Raw genomic sequence first — 24,436 nt, forward strand, 5'->3', positions numbered from 1 at the left:
AGCTACCAAAAAGAGGTACTGAAGGGTGGTGATATTATATACTTGAAGGAGTATAAGGAAAGAAAAGTTGTAACTTGTGAGACAGGGGTGCTTATCTGGGCTAGGATCAGGATTGTGGCAGGGTACATATGTGATGGTGTGTGTCTCAGAATGGCTGTGTCCACTGCATATAAATCTGAGGATGAATTGATGTGAAATGTGCACATATTCACATTTTTCTGGGAAGGAGGCCAGAGCTTCATCATATTCATTTAAAAAAAAGAAAAAAAAAAAAAAAAAGACTGACTTTAAACTTTGAATACTTATTCCACAAATAGTTTGAAGTAATTTTATGCCAGGTTGTGCAAGACACTAATGACTTGGCAATAAACATGACAGATGCACTTAGGGTACTTCCTGACTAGGGAGACAGACTTTTCAAGAAATTACAATCAAGAGTGATATGCTTATGAAAGATAAAATACAATGCTGCTGGAGCATACAGTTAGGAGGACAGAACTCAAACAGGAATGAAAGCAGGATCTTCAGGAAGAAGTAATCTTTAAACTAAAATCTTTGAAGAGCAGCCAGACCTGGCCAGATGGAAAGCAGCAGTACTAATCAACACTCCCACATAAACCTCATTATATATGAACTATATAAATATTTGAGGGTAGAAAATAGACATTCAAATTTCTCAAACTGAAGAACTAAACAAACTGCTTTCTGGAGGATTGTTCCAAGCCTTAAAATATTCTATTAATAACACAATGAAGAATAAAGTAAATCCTCTAACATTAGAGGTATTCTTATTCTTATCTGCTGATAGAATTTACTAGGGAAGAAAGCAATACCTGACTTTTTTGGAGGAATCTTTATGGATGGCCATGTAGTACCTGTATTTAAAAAGTCTATGATTCTAGAGTTGAGTATATATTGAAACATTCATCGTCACTGAAAATCATGAAGTGTTCCTCAGCTGACACTGGATCTCCTACAGGCTGTATTTATGCAGACATTTATATAAGTGTGTATGTGTATATATATATAAACGCACACTCTACATGCATTGTAAACTGGATCACGTGAGGACCATGAACTTACTATCACAATGGCATTACCTTCTCTTCTGAAGTAAACACTAAAAATACCAGGTAGCTTCTGCATTAAGATTTCTGCCATCTGAAGTGCTCCGACTACTATCTTCAGGTCTTGACTAGATAGCATGGATGCAATGTGACTGAAAAACAAAGTATTTCTATATAAAACTTTGCCTGAATTTGATAATTATTTTAGACCATACTACTTTAAATTTGGGAGCAGATACATTTCATTGTGGAACCATTCCACTGTAAAAAATTTCATCTTAAATTTTCAACTTCTCCATTTTATCTTTTTTCATTAAAGATCATTAATATAACGACGGCAAAAAGAGCCCAAGATACTCCAAATGAATTTATGTGTTTTTTTTTTTTTTTTCTGTAGTATGACTTTGGAACTTTCTGAAATTACTTCAGAGATTTGAATTACTAAAATGTTTTTTATTATTTTCATAAACACACCTTGAAACAGCATGATTTTTCAGAACATCCTTCAGAAGTTCGGCATCCGCAAAATAAATTATCCTAAGAATTGCTCTAAGGCACTTATGTCTGACCGCAGGTCCTGCTGAGGAACTATACACTTCATAAAGAACACCAAATAACGTCTTAATGAAAGACTTAGCCAGTTCTGGATCCTCTTTCATAAGCTGTGCTCGAGCATCATCCTTCTTACACTCTGAATATCCACCTGTTACAATTTAAAAAAAAAAAAAGTACAATCCTTAAGTGACAACTTCAGAAACCTAATAAATTATCCAAGCCAATGTGATTATTTGAAACGCTATTAAATAAATTTTTTCATTATGGAACAAATTTATTTAATATGAGCAACTAGAGTCTACAAACTAAGAGAAGCCAGTAAGACAAAATTTATCCACTAAAGAGAAGAAGGCATCACCACACTGACATTTTACTAGTACATATTCTGTGAAGTACTGAAGAAATTTCAAGACTAAACAACTAAGAAATAAGCAGAGCTCAGCCAGGTGTGGTGGCTTACATCTATAATCCAAGATACTTAGGAGCTGAGATTGAGGGAGTGTAGATCAAGACAAGCTTGGGTAAACAAAACAAAACAACAAAAAAAGTGGGACCCCATTTCAAAGAACAAGCTAATCTAAGGGTTGGGTCTGGGTGTGGTGGCTCATGTGTGTAATTCTAGGTACTTGAGAGGCTGAGATCCAGAGGATCTCAGATTAGCCCAGGCCAAAATAAAAGTTCATCACAAGACCCCATCTAAACAGAAAAGGCCCAACTAAGGCAACTTAAAATAGAAGACTGCAGTTCAGACCAGCCCAGGCAAAAAGCAAGACCCTGTCTGAAAAAAAATCAGGACAAAAGGGGTTGGGAGCATGGCTCAAGCAGTAGAGTACCTGCCAGCAAGCACAAGTCCCTGAGTTCAAACCCCAGCACTGCCCACTTCCCTACAAATAAACAGATTTTAGGAAATGGACGGTGAATATTTAATAAAAGCTATGTTAAATGGATAAACAAACAGATTTGGCTCTTTTGCTCAGAGGGAGTAGGTGTAGAGAAAAGGTAACTGAAGAAAGCTATAAACCAGGGGTTGGCATATGGCATGTAAGCCCAAACTAGTCTAGAACTTGGTTCTTATTGGAACACAGCCATGTACATTTGTTTACATATGCTATATATTGTTTTGAAACTATAATAACCATGGTGAACACAGAGACTGCATGATCTACAAAACCTGAAACATTTACTATCTGGCCCTTTTAAAAAAAAAAAAAATTACTGACCACTAAAGCTGAAGACTAGAGATGCAAAAGCAAAATGTTGAGTCCCTGGGGGAAGTGAAAATGTTAGAAACCTAAAGGGGAAAAAAGAGCTGTCATCATCAACTGTTCTTCACTCATTAAGAAGAGAATTTTGGCAGGAAGGCAAAAATTTAACATTGTTGGAAAGAACTAATCTGATGGGTGGCTGGATCTAAAGGTAGAGCAGGAATAACAGGATCACATGAACACCTGCACTGGCTAGTTCTAACTGGAGTCCTGAGATATCATTTAAGTAGAAAAACTGTGGGAAAGATACCAGTTAAGTAATACTGGCTTATTCATCAATTAAGATGTATGTATGGTTATCAAAAAAAAAAAAAAAGACTCTTATGCAACTATCTTAAGCTTACTAAGGATAATCAATCAGTTATGCAAACAGAAATTATTATTTAGTTTCACATCAGAATACCACTATTTTAACTCAAAAGGTACTTACTAGTGTTAGTATTGGCTAAGGGGTTAGGTTTTCTCTGAATGGCACGTGCTGTTCCCGTATCCTCATTGATTTGCTGCATAGAATTAAAATCAATAGTATAAACTCGTCCCAGAGTGGACAAGCTTATCTCATCCTCACCGACCTGATGGGCTGCCTGAGAGCAAAGAGAGAGAAACTTTGAATATAAACATGGAGAAATTCATCACCTTAAGATGCAGTGAGGACCCTCCATGCATGCTATCTTACATATTTATTCCACATGGTTGGTGAAATAAGAGTATGGAAAACTTAAGATGTGACACAACGAATTCATCCAACAGATTATTTTCAAGTAAATAAAGATGTACATCTCAGGCCCTATCAGGCACTTTTAGAGGTAAACAAGTAAAATTCTGATGGACTATCCATTCACACAGCATGACTGTCATGAAGATACCATTTATTTTATGAAAACTTGTAAGACACTGGGGAGAGAAAAAGTGTTATCCATAATTTTAGTATTCTAATTCTTAGATTAGATTAGCAACCCTCGAAGATCCTCCTTCAAACAAAATGATCCTACAGACCTGGCCTTAGGTAAACAAGGACGGTCTTACACTTAAGTGGTACTCTAAGACTGCAGGAAACATAACTAGAGCTAAGATTAATCACCAGGCTTTGGGCAGCCATTACACAGAACACTGTTTGGTAGATTTCAGACAACTTAGAGAAGTCACAGAATATGGCAGGTATGGTGGCACTTGGGAGGCTGAGGCAGAAGGATCTCTAGTTCCAAGTCAGCCTAAGCTTCACAGTGAGATACTCTCTCACAAAAAATAAAAAAATAAAGACAGGAAAAAAGGTGGAGGGAGGTACAGGGGTAATAGAATGTTCATTCATTTTTAAAGTGGTCTCAGGGTCTTGTGCTTTTTAGAGAATGTTCGTTCTTATTATAGTGGCCAATCTAGGCTGAGTGGAAGACTCTAGAGAAACACAAAATAGAGTAAGCTAATAGTGAAGATGCAGTCATCAGGAAAATTCTAAAAAGAAAAACACTTAGTGTTAGTGATTAAGACCATCAGCTCTGTTTATATACTTAGGCTAGCAATGCACAAAAGACCAGTGGAAAGTTAACTTCCTCATAAAAGTAAGCTGGCTCAGAATTTTCTTTATAAGAACTCTTGAATTAAAAATTTAAGCCCTGTTGAAAGTTTTTTTCAAAGATTCATTTTTAGGAACTGATGGAACACATTTTAAAGAAACATGGCTATACATGGGAGATATGATGTAAAATAATTCAAACATCAAAGGTTGAGTATGAAAATGTCACAATAAAACCCATTGTTGAGTACAATTAATATAGACTAAAAAGAAAGCTTACAAAACAAAGACTGAAATTAGAAAATATTAAGATTTGTTAAGTGTCTTATATATTAAAAATTAGTAAACTGATGAACAGTATCTTAAATGCAACACTGTCTTAAGGGCAAATATTATGCTTATTTGAGAATTTTTTAAAATGTTTAGTACAAACATTGACTATGGAGATACAAATAAAAATCAAACTGTCGCAAAAATTCACTTTTAACATTGATATATTTCCATTTTGTATTATTCATCTTTTCTCTTTAACAATTTCCCAAAAGACTACATATTTTTGTGTATTGTGGTTTCAGAATTTATTCCATTAATAACAGAATCATGAGATTATGTGTCACAATTTCTTTATCATTCATCAGGGCTTTATGTTTGCTCATACGCTTTTTCTCTCAAGAAAATAGTGACGTATATAAATCTCTACTTTTGGGAGATTTCTTTTGGATTGAGATAGAAGACAAAATATGTTTTAGAAACATAAAGCCTAATTCCTCCAATGTTTCCTCAGAAATGAGGAAATAATGGAACAAAGAACTTAAATTACTTGCTCCAAGTCAATCAGGTAGTTAGCAGCAGAAGCAGGACTAGAACATCATGTTTTCTGACCTGAACAGAAATGAGGACCTTGTTCTCAGGAGACAAAATGAGAGAATCTTCAGTTAATTCAAACTTGAGCACACAGAAGCACACACATCCACCTCCCCACTCCACCCCTACACCCACTCTCCTCCAAAATAGACATATTTAAACGGTACGATGAAACTACTACCTCAATGATCCGGCTGTCAATCCGGTTATAGGGATGCCAGAGACCCCGATCGTCCCGCCACTGCCATATCGCACCATCTGTGTTCTGCGCATTTCCCTTCTTCAGCATGGTATCAACTGCAAAAATGCCTTCTTTTGGTAAACATGGCATAAGTTCACTGAAAACAAAAAATGCAATTATTTTATATATAAAGAAGTTTCCCAAACCATCAGTAAACGTTAGATGTCTAAAGTAAAATAACTTCATATAAACCAGAGTCACTACTAGCCCCATACTTACCAAATTAGAGATGTCAGTTCATATAGCTCTTGAGGACTTCGTGGAACAAGATCAATCTGCTCCTGACAACTTCCATTGGAGGCACCACATAAGAGGAAGTGAAGTGTTTCTGCAATGTCTGTAAAGCCAGCAACAAAAAACAAAAAGCCTATTAAACTAGTTGTACTACCTAATTTAGGAGGCAATTATTTACTAGAGAAACAATTAGAATTATTTTCTTATAAATCAACAAAACATGGAAAGTGCAATAAAAACCTAAGAAGAAATTCATGTAGATTTTAACAATTTCGTTCTAGGCTCTTCAGTCTTAGTTGAACCTTCTAGCACCTAATCAAAATTCCTTTCATCTCATGCACTAGACCTAAAGAATCTTGCACTTTGTGCAAAACTGTATTCAACACATTGCTGTTCAGATATATAAGTGTCTCCATTCAAATATACTGAAAATATGTGGACAAAAATATACAATGTAATACTTAAAAGCACGTGGAACTTATCTTTCCTGCCTTATGTAAAATTGCTTACATTATCAACTTGATACAATCATTAAAATATTCTTTACACAGGTTGCCATTACCAGAAGACATAAGTTTCTAGAGGATTCTGAATGACAATCACTCATATGTCTTTGTTTGGTTGTGGTGTATGTGTGTTTGTATAAATATTACACAAAAATAAAAAATGCACAAGTTCACAAGGTGATTAAAATTTTTTAAAACCCCTGGAATAGGCACAGTTCTGCTAACTTTATCAAGAAATATGAATACAACGAATAGTACTTTACAAAAGTGTTTTAATGGGCTGGGAAATTTAATTCAGTGGTAGAACATTTGCCTACCATACAGGAAGCCCAAAACCAAAAGAAAAAAGGGAAAAGCTGGGCAAGGTTCAAAAAGCTCCCAGGGACAGTGAAGTAAGTAAAGTGAATTAAGACTACCTAGGAAGGAATTAAACCTTCTTCAAGCTTATTCAAGTAGAGAGCACTTTGGTCACAGTATGGGCAAACCAGCATTCTCTGAAGTACCATCTTTGGGAACCACTGATCTTTTCAACTAATCACATCTGAACACCACTGTGACCCTACCAAGTTCTGTGCCAGTGCATTAATTCACAAAATTTGCAACTAAAAATAAAACTTAACTTCTTGAAACAAAAAATATTAATATTGTTAAATACACTGTCTGAAACTGTGGGACCATTTTGCTACTTCAAACATCAGAGACATTTGTCAGTATGTGGTAAGTTCCAGCTTTTTGAGGAAAGGAAACATTCTAGAATCAGAAAAACTGCTAGAAGATTTAACAGAGGCTGAAAGGACTACAGCACATGTAAGTTACCTATTGTTAACATAGAACCTGGGATTCTAAGAAAGAATTATAGTGTGACTAATAGTGTACAGAAATCACTGATCTAGGGTCATGAGCTCTGTAACTAGTATGGATTAAGTTTTTAAAATATCATACATAATATTAAAATTGCATGTTAGAAACATTAATATACTATCCCAACATGAATTATGATACAGCGACTTTTTGTCACTGGTAGTGCTGGGAATCAAACACTGGGCCCTCGTGCATGTTAGGCAAACCTCTACCACTGAGCTACATTGCTAACCCAACACTTTTCATCTTCAATACCCTACAGTAGTGTATTAGTTATCTTTTCCAGATGCTTTGCTTATGTTGACTTAATTTTGTAGTGAAGAACAAGCCACTTTTCTTGATTAAAATAAAATAAAATAGCACTTACTCTGCTTCATAAGCTGAACAGCTAATGTTGGACAGTTGGAACACATCAGAGAAAACATGCGAACCACCATTATAAACATCCCAGAACTTAAAATTGGTGGAGTCACTACCAAAAGCTGTTGAACATTTGTAAGCAGATCTTTGGAGGCAACCTGCTGCAGTAAATTCTCCAAGAATACAAGAAGAATAAATTGTTATTTTGTGATTTAGCAACTCAACAACTTTTATAAAACACCAAAGACTAAACACTTACCTCCTCATGTTGAAAGTTATCCACTAGACGTGCAAAACAAAGGCAAGTGCTTTCTACTGACTTCTTGTCCTATTATTTAAGAAGGAAAATGAAGCTAATTAATATAAAATATTTGCATTATCATACAGCACTATCTTACACTCTTAACCCCAGGTTCTTCAAAGCAACCTCAATTAGTAGATGTGAGCTTTGAAAAAATGAAACTAGGCACGGCATAGTCAGTAATAAAGATTTCATGGCAAAAAGAATCATTCTTACATAAATGCTTTCCTCTATTAACTACCCAATAGATAAAAACAACACAGAAAAGAAGGAACAAATACCATGTTTATGTAATCTCTATACCTAAAGTTATACTGAAGAAAAATATCCTACTTTCCTTTAGAAGTATTTCAAGTAGAAATATTTAAATACATACATACTTTAAAAGGTAGAAATAGTTAAGTATAAGCATTTGAGTCAGAGGTGCTCAGGCACTTGAGTGCCCACAAAACTTGGAATTCTCAGGGGATCCTAGAACCAATCCCCCACAAATACAAGGACTGATCTACCAAGAGCAGTCTACATTTTTCATTTCTATTTGGACATAATATTATCTCCCTTCTGATTAGAAGAAGGGAGAAAAAAACCCGTATTTTCCTGTTCCCGTCTGCCTTCTTTGATGCCATTCAAGGAAAAATGATCTCTCCAAAAGGAAAAATCTGATCATATAACACAGTAAAAAAACTCAATGTTTGCTGCAATAACAAATTAATCCCTTAATGTCAAAATAATAATATGAAACATATAAACTACTGTTCATTTGGGTAATATATATTCTGTTCAGAGGATTTTAAGACATTAGCTAAAATTACCATAATAAAACTATTTCATGATGTGTAAAATAGGTTCATATTTTACCTGATGTGTTAGCCTTTGGGTAAGCAATGGGAGAGAATCTGCCACAAAATGAAATTCATCTGGTGTAATACTCTGGCAGCAATTGGCTGCAATTGCTAGTGCATTTCTTTGAGCATTTATGCTGAAGAACTCTAGATACAGCAAGCAGTCTGCCAAACCACCCTAAAATATAGAAAACTGTTACGGTGAAGAAAAATTCTTTATTGGCAATATAAAATCAAAATGAGCTATTAAAAAGTCTAGCACATCAGTTTGGAACCATGCATCTTAAAGATACTGTAATCAAGGAACTAGTACAAATGTGGATCTGCAGTCCACCAATAAATGAAGTAAGACTTTCATTAAACAACACTTACTGCCTGTAGAATGGCTTTACTGTGTCTCCGTGACAACATCTCCAACGCAGTCAAGGCCTGCTCTGCCACATCAATACACTGAATAACTTGCAGCTAAGAACATATAAATAGGTAACCTAAAGTTATCACTTAAGTTCTTTTCTAGTACTTTATTTTCTACATGAATAAGAGTATTTTCCCTAATTTCTACCACTTTACAGTGCTTGTAACATAAAACCACCATAGGAAGCAAATCATTTATGAGCTTAAGCCATTAGGTATAGCTGATACAGTTTCCTCCCAATTACTGAACATGTTTTATATAGAGAATAAAACTTAATTTAAAACAGATGGGAAATTTTTACGCTGGGGGTGGAAATGCCCCATATGGTTATCCATAATCTCAGCTACTTGGGAAAAGGAGGCAAGAGTACTATGGGTTGGAAGCCACTCTGGACAAAGTTAGCAAGACCCTATCTCAAGGAACTAAAATACAAATGGCCTGGCAAAAAGTTCACAAGACCCATTCAACAAAAAAGTCTGGGTGTAATGGTATACACCATTCATGCCAGCTGTGGTACAAAGTGTAAATTAGTGCAAAAATAAAAAGGAAGGGGGAGAGAGAGAGCCAGTGGTGCTTGGGATGTGGCTCAAGTGGTAGGGCACTGGCCTAGCATGTGGAAGGCGGACCTGGGTTCAATTCCAGTACTACAAAAAAGGAAAAAGGAAAAAAGAAAAAGAAAGAAATTAAATCAGGTTTTACACTTTACATCATATTTCCTATTTATTAGATAAAGCAAAATTTGCTGTGCATTAAGAAAAGCAAAAGGTTCATAAGATAGACCAAAACCACAACCTACCACAAGCCATATGAAAAAAATTCCTTTGTCCACTGACTCAATTTTATAATCCTTGTCTCAACTATCTCTATGAACAGTTACTGACTTCACTGATGTTTTCCAGAAATTTGATTACTTTTAATTAAGTGCTTTAAGTTGTTCCCTGAAAATTACTGTATTAATGTGGTAATTGCTACCATTAAAAATTATGAAAATGGGCTGATTTTGTAAGTGATTTGTTAGCTTCAACTTTAAACTACTGGACTGATGAAGTATTTCTCTCTAGAATTCTGGTTAAAAAATACATCATGGATAGATGATGGAAGCTGAAATTCTAGAGTTCAAAAACTTGATTCCCCATAGCTACTTCAGAACAAGCTGAGCAAAACAAAAGGAGAACTACCTTTTCTAAAAAGACAGGAATAGCATCTACCACCACAGCAGATGATCGAGGAAGTGCTTCCATCATGTATGTTAAGGCTCGACAAGCATGGTTCATCTAGAAAACAACAAGGGTTTTTTCCCTCAATAAAAACTCAAATTAAAATGTACAGCAGCTTTATAAAATATGGTGCACACTTACAATATCAAAGTTATGTTCCATCTGCAGTAATGTTATCTGTTAAAAACATAACAAGGTATTAGAAGGCATACTCTGAGAAATTCTAGAAATATTTCTTCTTCCAATTCAAATGAAATGCAAAAGTATTACTCAAGACTTGTAACACAAAAATGATAATCAAGATAAAATCTAGCAGGCATATACAAGAATGGTGATACTTAAGATGGCATTCATTACACGCTATAGCTCTGACCTGGCAATGCTGCTAGATTAACCACCACCTCATGACCCAGGTCAAACACTGCCTCTTGTTTTCAATCAGCCTTTTTGGTGGTTCTAATCCTGTTCAGAAGCCCACCAACATATCACTAACCACTTCTCAGTGGCAATAAATACTGATATATAAGTGCTCAAGACCAGTAATGCACTGACATTTCCTGAATTAACAATTGTCAGCACAGACACAGGACGACAGCTGAAACTCCTGTGAAAAAGCATCTCTAAAAGAGATAAGTACCACTTAACTAAATTTTAAAGTATATAGTAACATGTGAATTAAACATAAGATCAATGACATCAGAAACAAACTATGAACTAATTAAAAGTCAAATATATGTAATTATTCCACATATGAATAACTGAATCTAAATATCTGATTTCATTCTACTTTTTTCTTGTGAAAAAGACCTGAGATTGCATCCATATGAGGTGCAAAACTTCTAGTGGTGCATACTGCATCTTCCTGAAGGAGCTAAATTTTCCATTGGGCAGTGGGGGTGGGGGATGATGGGATGGAGATGGGGACAAGGACGAAGACAACAATCGCTCACTGTCTTCTAGTTCATCGAAACTTTTCAATGCACTGAGTTTAGGCTGTTAAGTACCCTCCAATTAAATGTCTGATTACAGTACTCTAATACAGTATTTACTTAGTATGAGTCTTCTCGGCTCTTAATTATGCCAAGTAAAGTAAAGTATAATTACCTATACCGCAGAGGTCTTGCAAACAATTTTTGTTTAAAACAACAACAACAAAAAATACACACACACACACCCAACTCAGGATCAAGCAGCACTCTTTGTTTCAAATCACTATTATGAACCATTTAAAACCCTTAGTCTAAATTGAAAGGGGTTACCATACTAACAGAAAAGTAGCAAGTTCCAAAAACACAAGATGGAATAGGGCTGGTGGGGTGGCTTAAGTTAGGAAGGGCTCCTGCCTAGCAAATGTGAGGCCCTAAGTTCCAATTCCAGTACTGCCAAAGAGAAGAGAGATTTGGGGGGTGAGGGAAGGAGAGAAGAGGAGAAAAACTTCAACCTTTCAAGGATGGAATGAGCCCATTAAGGCCATATATGTGAAGAACTGCTGTAGATTCCCTTACACCAAAAAATGATTGGTTTACGGTCATACAAGTATATGGTAATGGATAGATTAACAATATGTGTGATAAAAGATACCCAGATAACTGATTAATAGCCAGAATTAATCACTTGATTTGATTAATTCAAGCCTACTAAGTACCTAAATTTAATCAACCAGAAAAATAAGTAAATTATGTGTCAACGTTTCTGCTTATACTTAATGATTAATTTATTGACTAATAAAAACTTCATTTTAACTGTAGAAATTGTATAAAGTCTTACATTAATAGCCTTGTTGCCATTTACTTTTTAGTGAACAAAAACCAAAGAGAGAAAAATTCAACTCAGGTCAGGGAAGTCATCAGCAATGTGAGAATGAGTATTAACAGACAAAATAAAAAAATACAAAGGCTAACATGAAACATCTAGAAAGCGACATACAAACTTTTTTCGGTAGAATAGAGTGGATAAGATTCGAGAACTAGCTTTTATTTCCCAGAAATCTGAGTGGTAGAAAGGGAAGAAGCTATTTTAACATTCATCAACTCAAGCCAGAGCTAAGCCATCCAAAAAGTAATAGGCAAAAACATGATTAAGTCTCCTTGGGCTATTATTATTGTTGTTGTTGTTGTTGTTGTTATTATTATTATTATTATTATTATTATTCTTGTGGTGGTACTGGGGTTTGAGCACAGGGCCTCATCTTACTAGGCAGGAGCTCTACCACAAGAGGCACTCCACCAGCCCCATCTCCTTGTATCTGATAGGCCTTTGCTCAGCACTCTCCTTAAAAGTCAGCTCTACAGAATTTGATGATCAAATGAGATGATCTTATGTGTTAAGCATAATTTCATTTTTACCAGCTTCAAAGGGCATGTAAAAATACATATTTAATTTCGAAGCTAAAACATGCTGTAAATGTAATGATGTTTATGTTACTATTCAGTATGATGTTACTATTCAATTGAAGCTTAAATTTTAATCTTAAATCATACCTAATTTCTTTTATTTTGAACTAAGAAAATCATCAAGTCACAATTTAAAAGCTACATCTGGTAATGACAATTTTTCTTCCTGTGGTTTTTACATTAGAAAGCTTAAGTCTTAAGATGTTAAGTCTCAAATACCAAAAATATTACCAAACAACTGTGCAAAAATCATTTAAAAGATTTTGGTGGTTTTTTATTTTTGGGGGGTAGGCAGTGAGAAGGGAGGTTTCTTTGTTCCTGTTTTTCACTTAACATTAAACCTTTGAAACAAAGAATTCACATAGGATATTGGCATGACCACTGTTCCCATGCACATACTTAACCAAATATGAAAACTTTCTCAGCCACAAATATAACCAAAGTGAACTTTTGTTATTGCCCCAAGAACGAAGAAGTGAAAAGTCCTGTCTTAAACAATTTACATGGCCAGTGGCTCATGCCTATAATCCCAACTACTTGGGAGGCTGAGATCAAGAGGATCAAGGTTCCAGGCCAGCCTGGGCAAATAGTTCGTAAGACCCCATCTCCAAAATGACCAGAGCAAAATGGACTGGAGGTGTGACTCAAGGGATGGAGCACCTGCTTTGCAAGCATGAAGTCCTGAGTTCAAACCCCAATCCCACTTAAAAAGAATCAAGGTAATACAAATGGGCCAAACAACTTAAAATTTAAAAGTATCAAAGAAAAAGTGACTATTCATCATTAGCATTCATTTGCAATATATGTAAGCATGAAATACAATAAGCCATATACTCATCTCTTTATTCTATCATGTTTGATATAAATAAATGAAAATACTAAGCCACTAAGTCATAAACTCATCTCTTAGTTCTATAATGTTTTAAAATTAATAATGACAGTAATAGTGCATTTTGTAAAAACTCAACAACTTCAAAAGACAAGTGAAGTTAAAGTGAGGATACTGTATCCATACCAAAGCTGGAACGACACTCTTGACAGGAAACCCTCCTAGCGTTTCCTCATTTCCCATGACCAATAGCTGACACATTTCAATGACTGCCTGAAGCTGCTGACTCTCATCACTGGCTTGTAGTCCTTGCAGAAGCTGCTGGGCCTTAGAACCTTCAGAAGAAAGACATCGATATTTTTTAAAACTTAAGAAAATTATTGCTTAGTTCTAAATAACTGGCTGCTTCTCATCCTTAGAACCCAACACTATTGCTGTATTCAAGGTAGAACTAAAGTAGATGGATCTGCATTGTCTTAACATGATCTGAGTTATTAATATACTTCTGAGTTTTTAATTGAGAAGTTGATCTATTTTTAACAGCAAAAACAAAAAACAATACCAGACTAATAAGAACTGCTTTTAAAGACATAGAAAAAAGTAAAGCTTTTCTGCAACAATAAAAAAGTATTGAACAATGATGCCCAAACATCAAAGAAAATGTTACGTTCTTCTAAAAATATGCAGCAGAATAAATGGAATCCAAATAACAGAGAAAGGATAAAGAAATAAAAGACAATCAGAAAGATGTATCTAACAAAAAAGTATGTAAAGAAAGAATTCCTGCAAAAAACAGTGAAACAGCCTTTACATTTCCTCTCATTTCATATGTCTACAGATGCTGGCTACTGACTCAATTCCATTAAGACTTTTAGCATTCAATTCCATTACCCAAACAGTGGAACACTGAGACCCCCACTGCCTTAGAGATCTAAGTTGTTATTAAGGTGAAGACAACACTGAAAAATAAAGTCTAGGATTACAGGTGCAGCTCCATAGTAAAGCGCTTGCCTAACATGTGAGATGCTAGGTTCAATTCCAAGGTCCACAAACAACCGCTACAACTGGTTTTCGTTTTTCATGTATACTTCCCCACTTGAAATGATTAATGCAAGTGATATCTACTTAATGTCACTTTCAAGCCTTTTTTATCGTACATCTTTTCAGTTACTCTTTCCATACTGGGTCTACCTATTCCCATATAATTAAGTATTGAATGGCATAAAAGCTGATGTATGTTTGAAAACAACCAAACAAAATAAAATTTATATCAAAACCAAAGTTTCTTATTGTAATTAAGATTCAGTGATCTTCCTGGGAGGATAAACATCAAAAGGACACATGGTGAGCCTTGGAAGATTTGTACTCTCTATTATTTCAGACCGTAAGTAATGAATTTCAAAATTATTGCTGCCAACATGCCTTTATAAAAAAATATTTTTTGATGGTACCAGGATTTGAACTCAAGGCCTTGTGCTTGCTAGACAGGTGCTCAACCACTTGAGCCATGTACTCTGCTGCCTATCTACCTTTATCATAATTAAAAGTCTATGCCAAAACACATTGCAGTCAAGTTCAGAAGAATGCCAGTCTTAAATTTTAAACTAAGTACTATCAATTCAGATTTAAGAGCAGATGTGTCATTTTTATGCTTAAATAACACAGAAGGGAAAAAATGGAGGAAAAAGTAGTGAAAACAAAACAAAATAGTTTCTAACTTCATTTTAGAAGGATGAAACAGTTTATATCATTCATCTTAATAGCACCTACAAGAAGAAAAATGGACGCATATGCCATGCAATGGGTGTCTCATAAACATTGAGGCTGGGAATTGTTAAGAATTGTGAAGTCTTTAATAAGATCAAGATTATAAATACACCCGAACATTTAGGGTGTTGCTAAGAACTTTTACCATTTAAAGATATAGCTGAGTAGAGGGTGGCAGAGGACAACACAAAAAAACCCAAAGAACATTTACCAAACTAAAAATAACAAAGCCAAAACCATAATAAATCCTTCTGTGTGGTGAAATATAAATTGCACATCAATAGATTTTGCATTTATAACCATTTTGTACATTTAAAATTAGGTACAGTAGGGCAGGGTATGGGTGTCGATCAGCCTGGCATGTATGTGACCCTGATTTAATCCACAGGATTGCCACTCTCCTCCCCAAAAAAAGAACCCCAAATGACTTGTTTATGTGGGCTAAATCCATTGATATTTTTAAAATATGTATGGAATTAAAGCAGAAAATGTCTTATTATCTGTCAATTAATTCAATGCATATTAATACGCTAAATTTTTGTTGAAAAAAATGACCCTATTTTCTAAAATAAAACATTGTAAGAAGAACAGCATCACCATCTGTCTGTGGCAAATCTTAATGTCAAGGTTTAAGACATCTGGAAGGGGTGGTGATATAGCACAGAGGTAGAGCTCTTGCCTCTCATGTTCAAGGACCTGGGTCTGACCCTTAGCATTGCAAGAAAATGAAAAACAAGACAAGACAGCTAGATACTCTACTTCTATCCTCAATCTGTAGTGATACATTATTGGAAAAAAAATATGAAAAAATGGCCCCCATTTTGATACATAGATTATTAAAAAAAAAAAAACATGGACTTAAGAGAAAAGACCAACTTCAGTTAATAAATTTGCCTTCAAGGACATCCTAAAGCAAGAACGGATTTCACCAGGAGAGATGCTGAAGGAAGGTACTCCAATCTGAAACTGAAGAATACAATGACTAAATACAGTTTGGTGCCCCTGCTTTGATTCCTTTTCAGGTACCACACCAATTTTACCCACCAGTTCAAACATCAACAAAGAGAGAAGGAAAATCTTCAATAAGTACTATTACTAGCTTGACCTTACAATTTCCATGTAAGAATCTTGGGAACCTCACCCATAGTCACGACCACACATCAAGAAACACTACTGTAGATCAGGGGCTGGCAGGCAAAACATTTTTCTATCAAGAACCAGACAATAATTATTTTGGACTTTGCAGACCATATAGTCTGTACAAGTGCAGTTTTCAAAAGCATCCATAGACAACATGCAAACAAAGGAACACAGCTATGATCCAGTAAAACTGTATAGACACCGAATTGTAACCTTCATTTAATTTTCATGCCACAAAATACTACTCTTCAAATTTTCCCAGTCACTTAAAAACATCAAAGTCATTCTTCATTCACAGGCTATATAAAAGAAAGCTGGATTTGGACTCTAAGTTTTGACTCCAGTCACAGGAGACTACTATGTCAAACTCAACTGGCCCCATCAGAAATTTGCTGACTTTGGAACTGATAAAAACAACAGGGGCTGTGTACAATGTTTTGATAAATAGAATAAAGTTTCTTGCAATCTCAGTTGAGAGAGACTGCCTCAAGCACACATAGCCAGTACCCAATCCTCCCAACACACCTGTGACGTTTTGAAGCTGCTCCATTACCTATGGCTGAGGAGACAGGTTTTCAATCAAAACCCTTAAGAGGGCCACAAAGAGAAACAGGAATGCAACAGAGGTGAAATCAGTCACACCAAAATTGCAATGCTGGTCAAAAGAAATTCAAGTCCTAACTGGAGGAAAAGTAATCCAATCCACTTCTGAGCTTTATGCTTAAAGAGAGAAAAAGAGGAAACCACCACGGGCAGAGGTATCACATGGAACCTCTTCAGTTCATTTACACGTTTGGTGTAATACTCGAAAAAATCACTACACATGAAGAGCTACTAATATGGGACAGAAAATCAAGAAGGAGGTGGGGTGGCTTAGTGGCAGAGAGCTTGCCTAGTATACAGGAATTACTGGATTTAATTCTAGGCACAACAAAATAAAAAAGAGAGGGGAGAGAAGGGGAAAGAGAAAAGGCAGGAGGGAGGGAGGGAAAGAAGGTGGGAGATAAGGGAGAAAGACAGAAGGGAGAGAGGGAGGAAGGGAGAAAGAAAGAGAGGGAGAAAAACAAAGAGAGAAAGAGAAAAAGAACAAAAGGGAAAGAAAGGGAAAGAAAGAGAAAGAGACGTAAGATGCACAAAAGGAATAACATACAGAATTTCAACATAAAACTGGAATCTAATTTTTTAAAAAAGATTAAAATATCTAGAACTGAAAAACACAGTATTTTAAATTAACTCACTGATAGAGGGGGTTAACAAAAGACTGAAGGAAGACAGTAGAGAAAAGAATTAGTGAATTTAAAACTGGACAGAGAAGGCAGGTTCTTTAAGGCAGAAACACAGGCTGGGTTCAGCCAAAATTTCAGCATGTATGGACATGATACTCCTAGAAGTACAATACTTAAAGAGATAAGACAAATACGTGACATAATAACAGCCAAGAACTTTCCAATTCAGATAAGACCAATTCTCACATTTGAAGGCTGTGAAATCCAAGCAAACTATCAAAGTAAACATCACATGAAGATCAAGTCCAACAGTCAAACAATTAAAAAATAGTAATAATTTGAAAATCTTTTATAAAGTCAGAAGAAAATAAGACACTGCCTTTAAAAGGTATGAGTAATAAGAATAAGAAAAAAATTATGAAATTTAGAAGACATTATGAAAGTGCTGAAAGAAAATTTTACACTGGGGGAACATCCTTTAAACATTAAAGCAAATCAAAGATTTTCTCAAACAAAAGCAGACAACTATCAGCAGTCCTGTATTATATGAAAAAGTTCTTCAGGGTTGAGGGATACAATCCTTGATAGAAGGAAGGAATTAAGAGCAAAGAAAGTATAAAGAAATGAGCAAAAATGAAACAATATGGATGTCTAAAACAACTATATCACGTTTCTAACAAATGTATAAGTCTAATAAAAAAACAGTGTAGAGGATGGGAGGAGGCAACCTATATGATAAAGAATTTAATAATTACAATAAGACAACTATATATACTATAATCTCTAGGTTAACCACTAAAATAAACATACAAGGATATACAAGCTAACAGAAGAGAAAAAAATAATAGATAACACCTGACAATCCCAAGTCACTATTTCTCATCTATAAATTTGGTAAAGCCCGAAAAGTGTGACACTATACTAGTGCTATACATGACTGATAGAAATATGAGATAGTATAACTCCAAAAGTCAGAGATTTGTAACATCTTCCAAGACTTTTGTATGCATTTACCATTTTATGCAGCAACACTGTTTGTAGAAATTTATTCTAAAGATAATGCAGGAGAAATATAAAATGTGTATTTCATTGCAGAAGTACTAATGGGAAAAAAAAAAAGAAAGAACCCAAATGTCCAAGTGGGGAGTGGTCAAATAAACTATGTGTATATCAACAATGGAATAATATGACAACTTCTTTACAAAAACAATAAAGAAGTCCTCCCTACCCTCTATACTCATCTAGGAAAGGCACTGTGTGAGCAGTGGATAATAAAGATTTTGTTTTTATTTTATAAGCAAGTACCAGAAGGAAAACCCATATATTTGAAAGGTTATTTAAGTGGGAGGAGGAGGAAACATGGAAAAGAGATAGTGAAAGAAATTTCTGGATGTACCTTATTTGCAGATCTGACTTTTAGAACAATGTAAATGCTATATAATTAATATGAAAGCAAAATAAAATTTTAAAAATCACTAAAGATCAAAAACAAATGAATCAAATCAACCTGGAGGCATGAACAAAAAGAGGACTTATTACAAATGACTTTAAATGATAGAAAGTTGATTAAAAAAAATCATATATTCCAAGAATAAAAGAAACTGTTAAAACATTGTTTTAAAAAAAAGCCAGGCATGGCATAGTGGTATCTGCCCATAATCCCAGGACTTGGGAGGGGAAGGCAAGAGAATCTCAAGTTTGAGGCCAGCCTGGGCTATGTAGCAAGCCCCTATCGCTTAAAATAATAATAATAACTTTCTTTACAATACTTTTGATGAATTGGAATATTAGACTCTGGAATACAGTGGATGACTCAATATGTTATCACTGAGAAATAAAAACTTCTGGCATTGGAAAATGGAGATATAGCATCAACAAAGTTAAATATAAGCCATTCAATAAGAATTGGCAGAATAAACTTTATAAAAAAGATAAAATATAATCATTTCCTAGAATGATTCATTAAAAGGGTCTAGTAATAGCAATCAAACTTATAGCAATGAGCATGCCCAGACAATGGTCTCTATCATTTCATATAGAAGAAACCAGGGGTCTGTGCCAAGATGTACATTACAGAGAAGGGGGAAATACAAGTTGGTTGAGCTTGGCACATTTGTCGTACCAGAAAGCAAGGAGACTATAAAAGACCATTAAGGTCATGTAAAGAGATCCCATCTTCCAATGATGGGAAATGTAAGCATCAATGAAAATCAATGAAATGTTCAAAACGTATCTCCTCTCAATACTGCTTAGATATACCCGCCCCCCCAAAAACCAAACCAGAACAGAACAGAACATAAACAACCCTTTAGCACATATAAAACCACTATTTTGAAAACTGGCAAATAAAGGGAGAAAAATAACTTTTCTTATATCAACTATCCTAAGTAACCAATTATAAAGATATTCTTTATATATTTCTAATAAATTGCTTTATTTCACATAAATGAAAATTACTACACCTAAAGTGATACCGTTTTTACAGCCCTTGTTACCTTGATACTGAGTTTCAATAGCTTAAGAGATAATTGGACATCATGCAATTCTTAATATAGGAACATACTGCCACTTTTAAATCATCTTTCCTCATTAGGGAAAAAAGAATCAAACTCAGCCTGAAAAGAAAAAAAGTTCCTAGAAGTACCAAATTAGGAGAAGTAGAATGATATTTTAAAGAAGGAATTTTGGCAGCAGTAAGGAATTACTCAGTCTGATGACAGTAGTCTGTGTATGCATGCGTGTGTTCTGAGGAGCATCATCCTGAGCTACATGAGGAAACAAATAATGTCTGGGATTTTTCATAAAAATACAGGAAAGAGGAATATAGGTGAGAATAAAGATAAGTATTACATGAAATGGACATTGTTAAAGCTGGGTCATGGGCATAAGAAAGAGTGACACTGTTTTCTACCCTACTTCTAGTCCATGGCTTAAATTAATTTGGATGTTTAATGTCAATAGTCTTAATATTTTAAAATTTTAACTATTAAAATGTTTATCAGTTTAGTCATTACAGAGGCCCTATAATGACTTTATTTCTCAATCCTTTCCCCAGAAATATATGAAGTGCTGAAATACATGAATTCATTTCTCATTAAAAATAACTTGAAGGGGATTGGACTATGAGCACATGATAAAAGCGAGAGCACACAAGGGAGGGGTGAGGATAGGTAAGACACCTAAAAAACTAGCTAGCATTTGTTGCCCTTAACGCAGAGAAACTAAAGCAGATACCTTAAAGCAACTGAGGCCAATAGGAAAAGGGGACCAGGAACTAGAGAAAAGGTTAGATCAAAAAGAATTAACCTAGAAGGTAACACCCACACACAGGAAATCAATGTGAGTCAATGCCCTGTATAGCTATCCTTATCTCAACCAGCAAAAACCCTTGTTCCTTCCTATTATTGCTTATACTCTCTCTACCACAAAATTAGAAATAAGGGCAAAATAGTTTCTGCTGGGTATTGAGGGGGTGGGGGAGAGAGGGAGGGGGCAGAGTGGGTGGTAAGGGAGGGGGTGGGGGCAGGGGGGAGAAGTGAACCAAGCCTTGTATGCACATATGAATAATAAAAAATAAATAAATAAATAAAAATAACTTGAAGGGCTGGCAGAGTGGCTCAAGTGGTAAGAGTGTCTGTCTAGCAAGCATGAAGAATCCCTGAGTTCAAAAGTATCAAAGAAATAAAAAATAAAAATAACTTGAGAAACATATTAATGGATCACAATATATAAATCTTATTCTGAGCTAAAGAAAATTTTAAAAGGGATTTATAAAAGTACAGGAGTATTTAAACTTTGAACTTAGGAAACATTTTCTTCTTAATATTATCACAATATTGTCTTAAACTTAAGTATACGATTACTTTCATAGTTAATAATTCAAACACATAGAGATGAAATGACTCCTAGGATTGACTTTACAATACTCTTGAAAACTGAAACTAGATCCATGTTTTCCACCCTGTACGAGTATCAACTCAAAGCAGATTAAAGACCTTCATATAAGACCTGAAACTTTGAAGCTAGTGCAGGAAAGAATACGGAATACACTGGTATTAATAGGCATAGGCAATGACTTCCTAAATAGAACTCAAATGACTCAGCAACAGAGAGATAGGATCGACAAATGGCAATACATTGAACTAAATAATTTCTGTACAACAAAAATGGTCACCAGAATGAAGAGGAAGCCCACAGAATGAGAAAATCATTGCTAGCTATACATCTGAAGGGATTAACCACCAGAATATACAAGGAGCTCAAAAAACTAAACTCCCCAAAAAAATCAATGACTCAATGAAGAAATGGGCAAATGAAATGAACAGAGCTTTCTCAAAGGAAGAAGTCCAAATGGCCAAAAAAATACATGAAGAAATGCTCAACATCCAAAGAAAATGCAAATTAAAACCACGTTACAATTCCACCTCACCAGTTAGAATGGCTATCATCAAGAACACAATGACAGACAATGGCAAGGTTGTGGGGAAAAGGAATCCTCATACTCTGCTGGTAGGAATGTAAACTAGTAAAACCACTATGAAAACAGCATGGAGGCTCCTCAAAAAAACTAAAAAATACAACTTCCATATGATCCAGCAATACCACTCCTATGAATATATCCGAAGATATATCAAGTTACAATAAAGACACCTGCACACCCATGTTTATTGCAGTATTATTCACAATAGCTAAGCTATGGAAACAGCCAAGATGCTCCACAACTGATAAATGGATCAAGAAAATACAATGGAATTTTATTCAGCCATAAAGAAGAATGAAATTTTGTCATTTGCACATAAATGGATGGAACTGGAGATCATCATCTTAAGTGAAGTTAGCCAGGCTCAGAAACCCAACGACTGGATGTTTTCTCTCATTTGTGTAATACAGACCTAATACAAATACAAGCAATATTTTGAAAAACAGTCATGCTAAGAGAAGACCATTAATGGGAGAGGGAGGGTAAACGAAGGAAGTTAAGATGGTGAATATGGTGGATGTACTTCCTATACAAGAATGAATATAGAATACTTAAACCTGTTGAAATCACCACAAGAAAGGAGAAAAATAAAAGGGATGAACCAATTCAGGTTACAATACATATATACATGGAAATGTCACAATGAAACACCATGTACATCTTTTTTTTCAAAAACAGAGAACAGGAAGGTAAAACAGGTCCTGTCTGAGGGGTTGGTAACAGTGAGGGGGGAGGATATAAGGAAAGGGTGAATGTGGTGGAAATATTAGGTACTCATGTATAAAAATGAGACCTGTTGAAACTGTTCCAGAAATGGAGGTGGGGGATAAAGGAGAATGATGGAGGGGATGAATTAATCTATGATATATTGTAAGAACTTTTATAAATGACACAATGTATCCCCAGTACAAGAAAAACGTAATTTTTTAAAAAGAAGAAAACTTTAAACAAATAGAACACCTTTTGAGCCAGGCATGGTGGTACACATGAGCAATCACAGCACTTAGAAGACTGAGGTAAGAATTGCCAGTTACAGACCAAAATGCACTTATATGTAGGGAGATCCTGTCTCAAAACAGAATCTTTATGCATGGGAAAAATGGTTGAAGATATAAAGGAAGTAAATAGCTATGTGGATTGATAATAAGTTGGTGAATTCATGGGGATGATCACACATTTGCAACTTTAGTCTATGTTTAATCTTTTTCAACCTATACTTGTGGGTAGCCTGCCAATGCCCTCCATGGCTTGGTAGATGCCTACACATCCCCTTCCCTTTGTCTTCTTTGACTTTCCTTTCATCACTATCTCCATAGTTCCCTTTGGCTCAAAGATGCAAATTCATTCCCACCTTTGATGCTGCACATGTTCTTTCCTTGGGACCTATGAGTGGCTGCTTTTCTCACTTAAGTTTTCTACAAAATCTTGAGTCTTTGGGTAAGGTTTCTCTAACCAGCCTACCTATCTCCCTCCTCCAACAAACCAACATCCTTACTCTGCTTTGTTTCCTTAACTGTACTGGCAAACATAACTATGCTTATCCTATTTATAATTCGGTACAATCCCAGCATTTAGTAAACAGTGCTAAATAAATACCCAATTCAAGAGTTCACAAGAAGCTGGGTATGGTGGCATAAACCTGTAATCCCAACACATGGGGCTGAGGCAGAAGGATCAAGGGTTTGAGATGAGTCTTGGATACATAGCAAGATACTGTCTCAAAAAAAAAAAAAAAAAAAAGATTCACAGCAGGGTATGTTATCTGAGATTGGTCAAAGCAGCAAAGCCAAAACAAAAACAAACAAAAAATACCAGCTGCTTCATAGATTTACTTGCCAAATATTAAGGCCAGAAACTGAAAAAAAACTTCAAGTATACTTATGTAAGCACAAGTACACCCAATGAATTGACTTTAGGGGGTGAGGGGAACCTTGAAATAATTGATGTCAAATTATATAAACACACATTAGAAGTCAGAGCTAACAGGCTTCAAAAACATTTCAGAAATTCTGAAAAAGCAAGGCTACAAATTACCTACTGATTCTATGAAAACATTACCAATGAAGTTATTAAAAAGTTTAAATGTAAATTTTAAGGAAGCTAAAAATTAACTCGATACCTGAAAGAATTTAACTGGATTTATAAATATACGAGACACACTTTTAGTTACAAACTGAGACTGGAAACATCATCATTATATCAATTATATAAGATCTCTGGACTAGTAATTCTGAAAAATCTTTCCTCTCAGGTTCATATTAAGACTGATTGTTTTATAGGAAATTTTTATTATATCATAAAAACTCAAGATTTAAATCTATGAAAACAGAATCATAACATCATTGTCAGTGTTAATTACTATA

General features: G+C 35.1%; 1 protein-coding gene across 17 annotated transcripts in view; it reads right to left on the reverse strand.

The window, feature by feature from the left end:
• Positions 1-24,436, reverse strand: part of Trip12 (thyroid hormone receptor interactor 12) — a 144,052-nt gene that overhangs the window by 32,228 nt on the left and 87,388 nt on the right. For 8 of the 17 annotated variants that reach the window (XM_074071922.1, XM_074071923.1, XM_074071932.1 and 5 more), the window contains 12 exons: positions 13,647-13,795; positions 10,380-10,415; positions 10,200-10,295; positions 8,979-9,071; positions 8,623-8,784; positions 7,723-7,791; positions 7,471-7,636; positions 5,722-5,839; positions 5,440-5,599; positions 3,318-3,471; positions 1,542-1,770; positions 1,101-1,219 (listed from right to left, as the gene is read on the reverse strand). In XM_074071922.1, the coding sequence (XP_073928023.1) occupies positions 1,101-1,219; positions 1,542-1,770; positions 3,318-3,471; positions 5,440-5,599; positions 5,722-5,839; positions 7,471-7,636; positions 7,723-7,791; positions 8,623-8,784; positions 8,979-9,071; positions 10,200-10,295; positions 10,380-10,415; positions 13,647-13,795 (1,551 nt within the window). The remainder of the gene's footprint in view (positions 1-1,100; positions 1,220-1,541; positions 1,771-3,317; positions 3,472-5,439; positions 5,600-5,721; positions 5,840-7,470; positions 7,637-7,722; positions 7,792-8,622; positions 8,785-8,978; positions 9,072-10,199; positions 10,296-10,379; positions 10,416-13,646; positions 13,796-24,436) is intronic. The other 9 variants (XM_074071934.1, XM_074071933.1, XM_074071931.1 and 6 more) reach the window with 3 other exon arrangements.

The sequence above is a fragment of the Castor canadensis genome, chromosome 4 (genome assembly GCF_047511655.1).
Source record: "Castor canadensis chromosome 4, mCasCan1.hap1v2, whole genome shotgun sequence".
Classification (NCBI taxonomy): domain Eukaryota; kingdom Metazoa; phylum Chordata; class Mammalia; order Rodentia; family Castoridae; genus Castor; species Castor canadensis.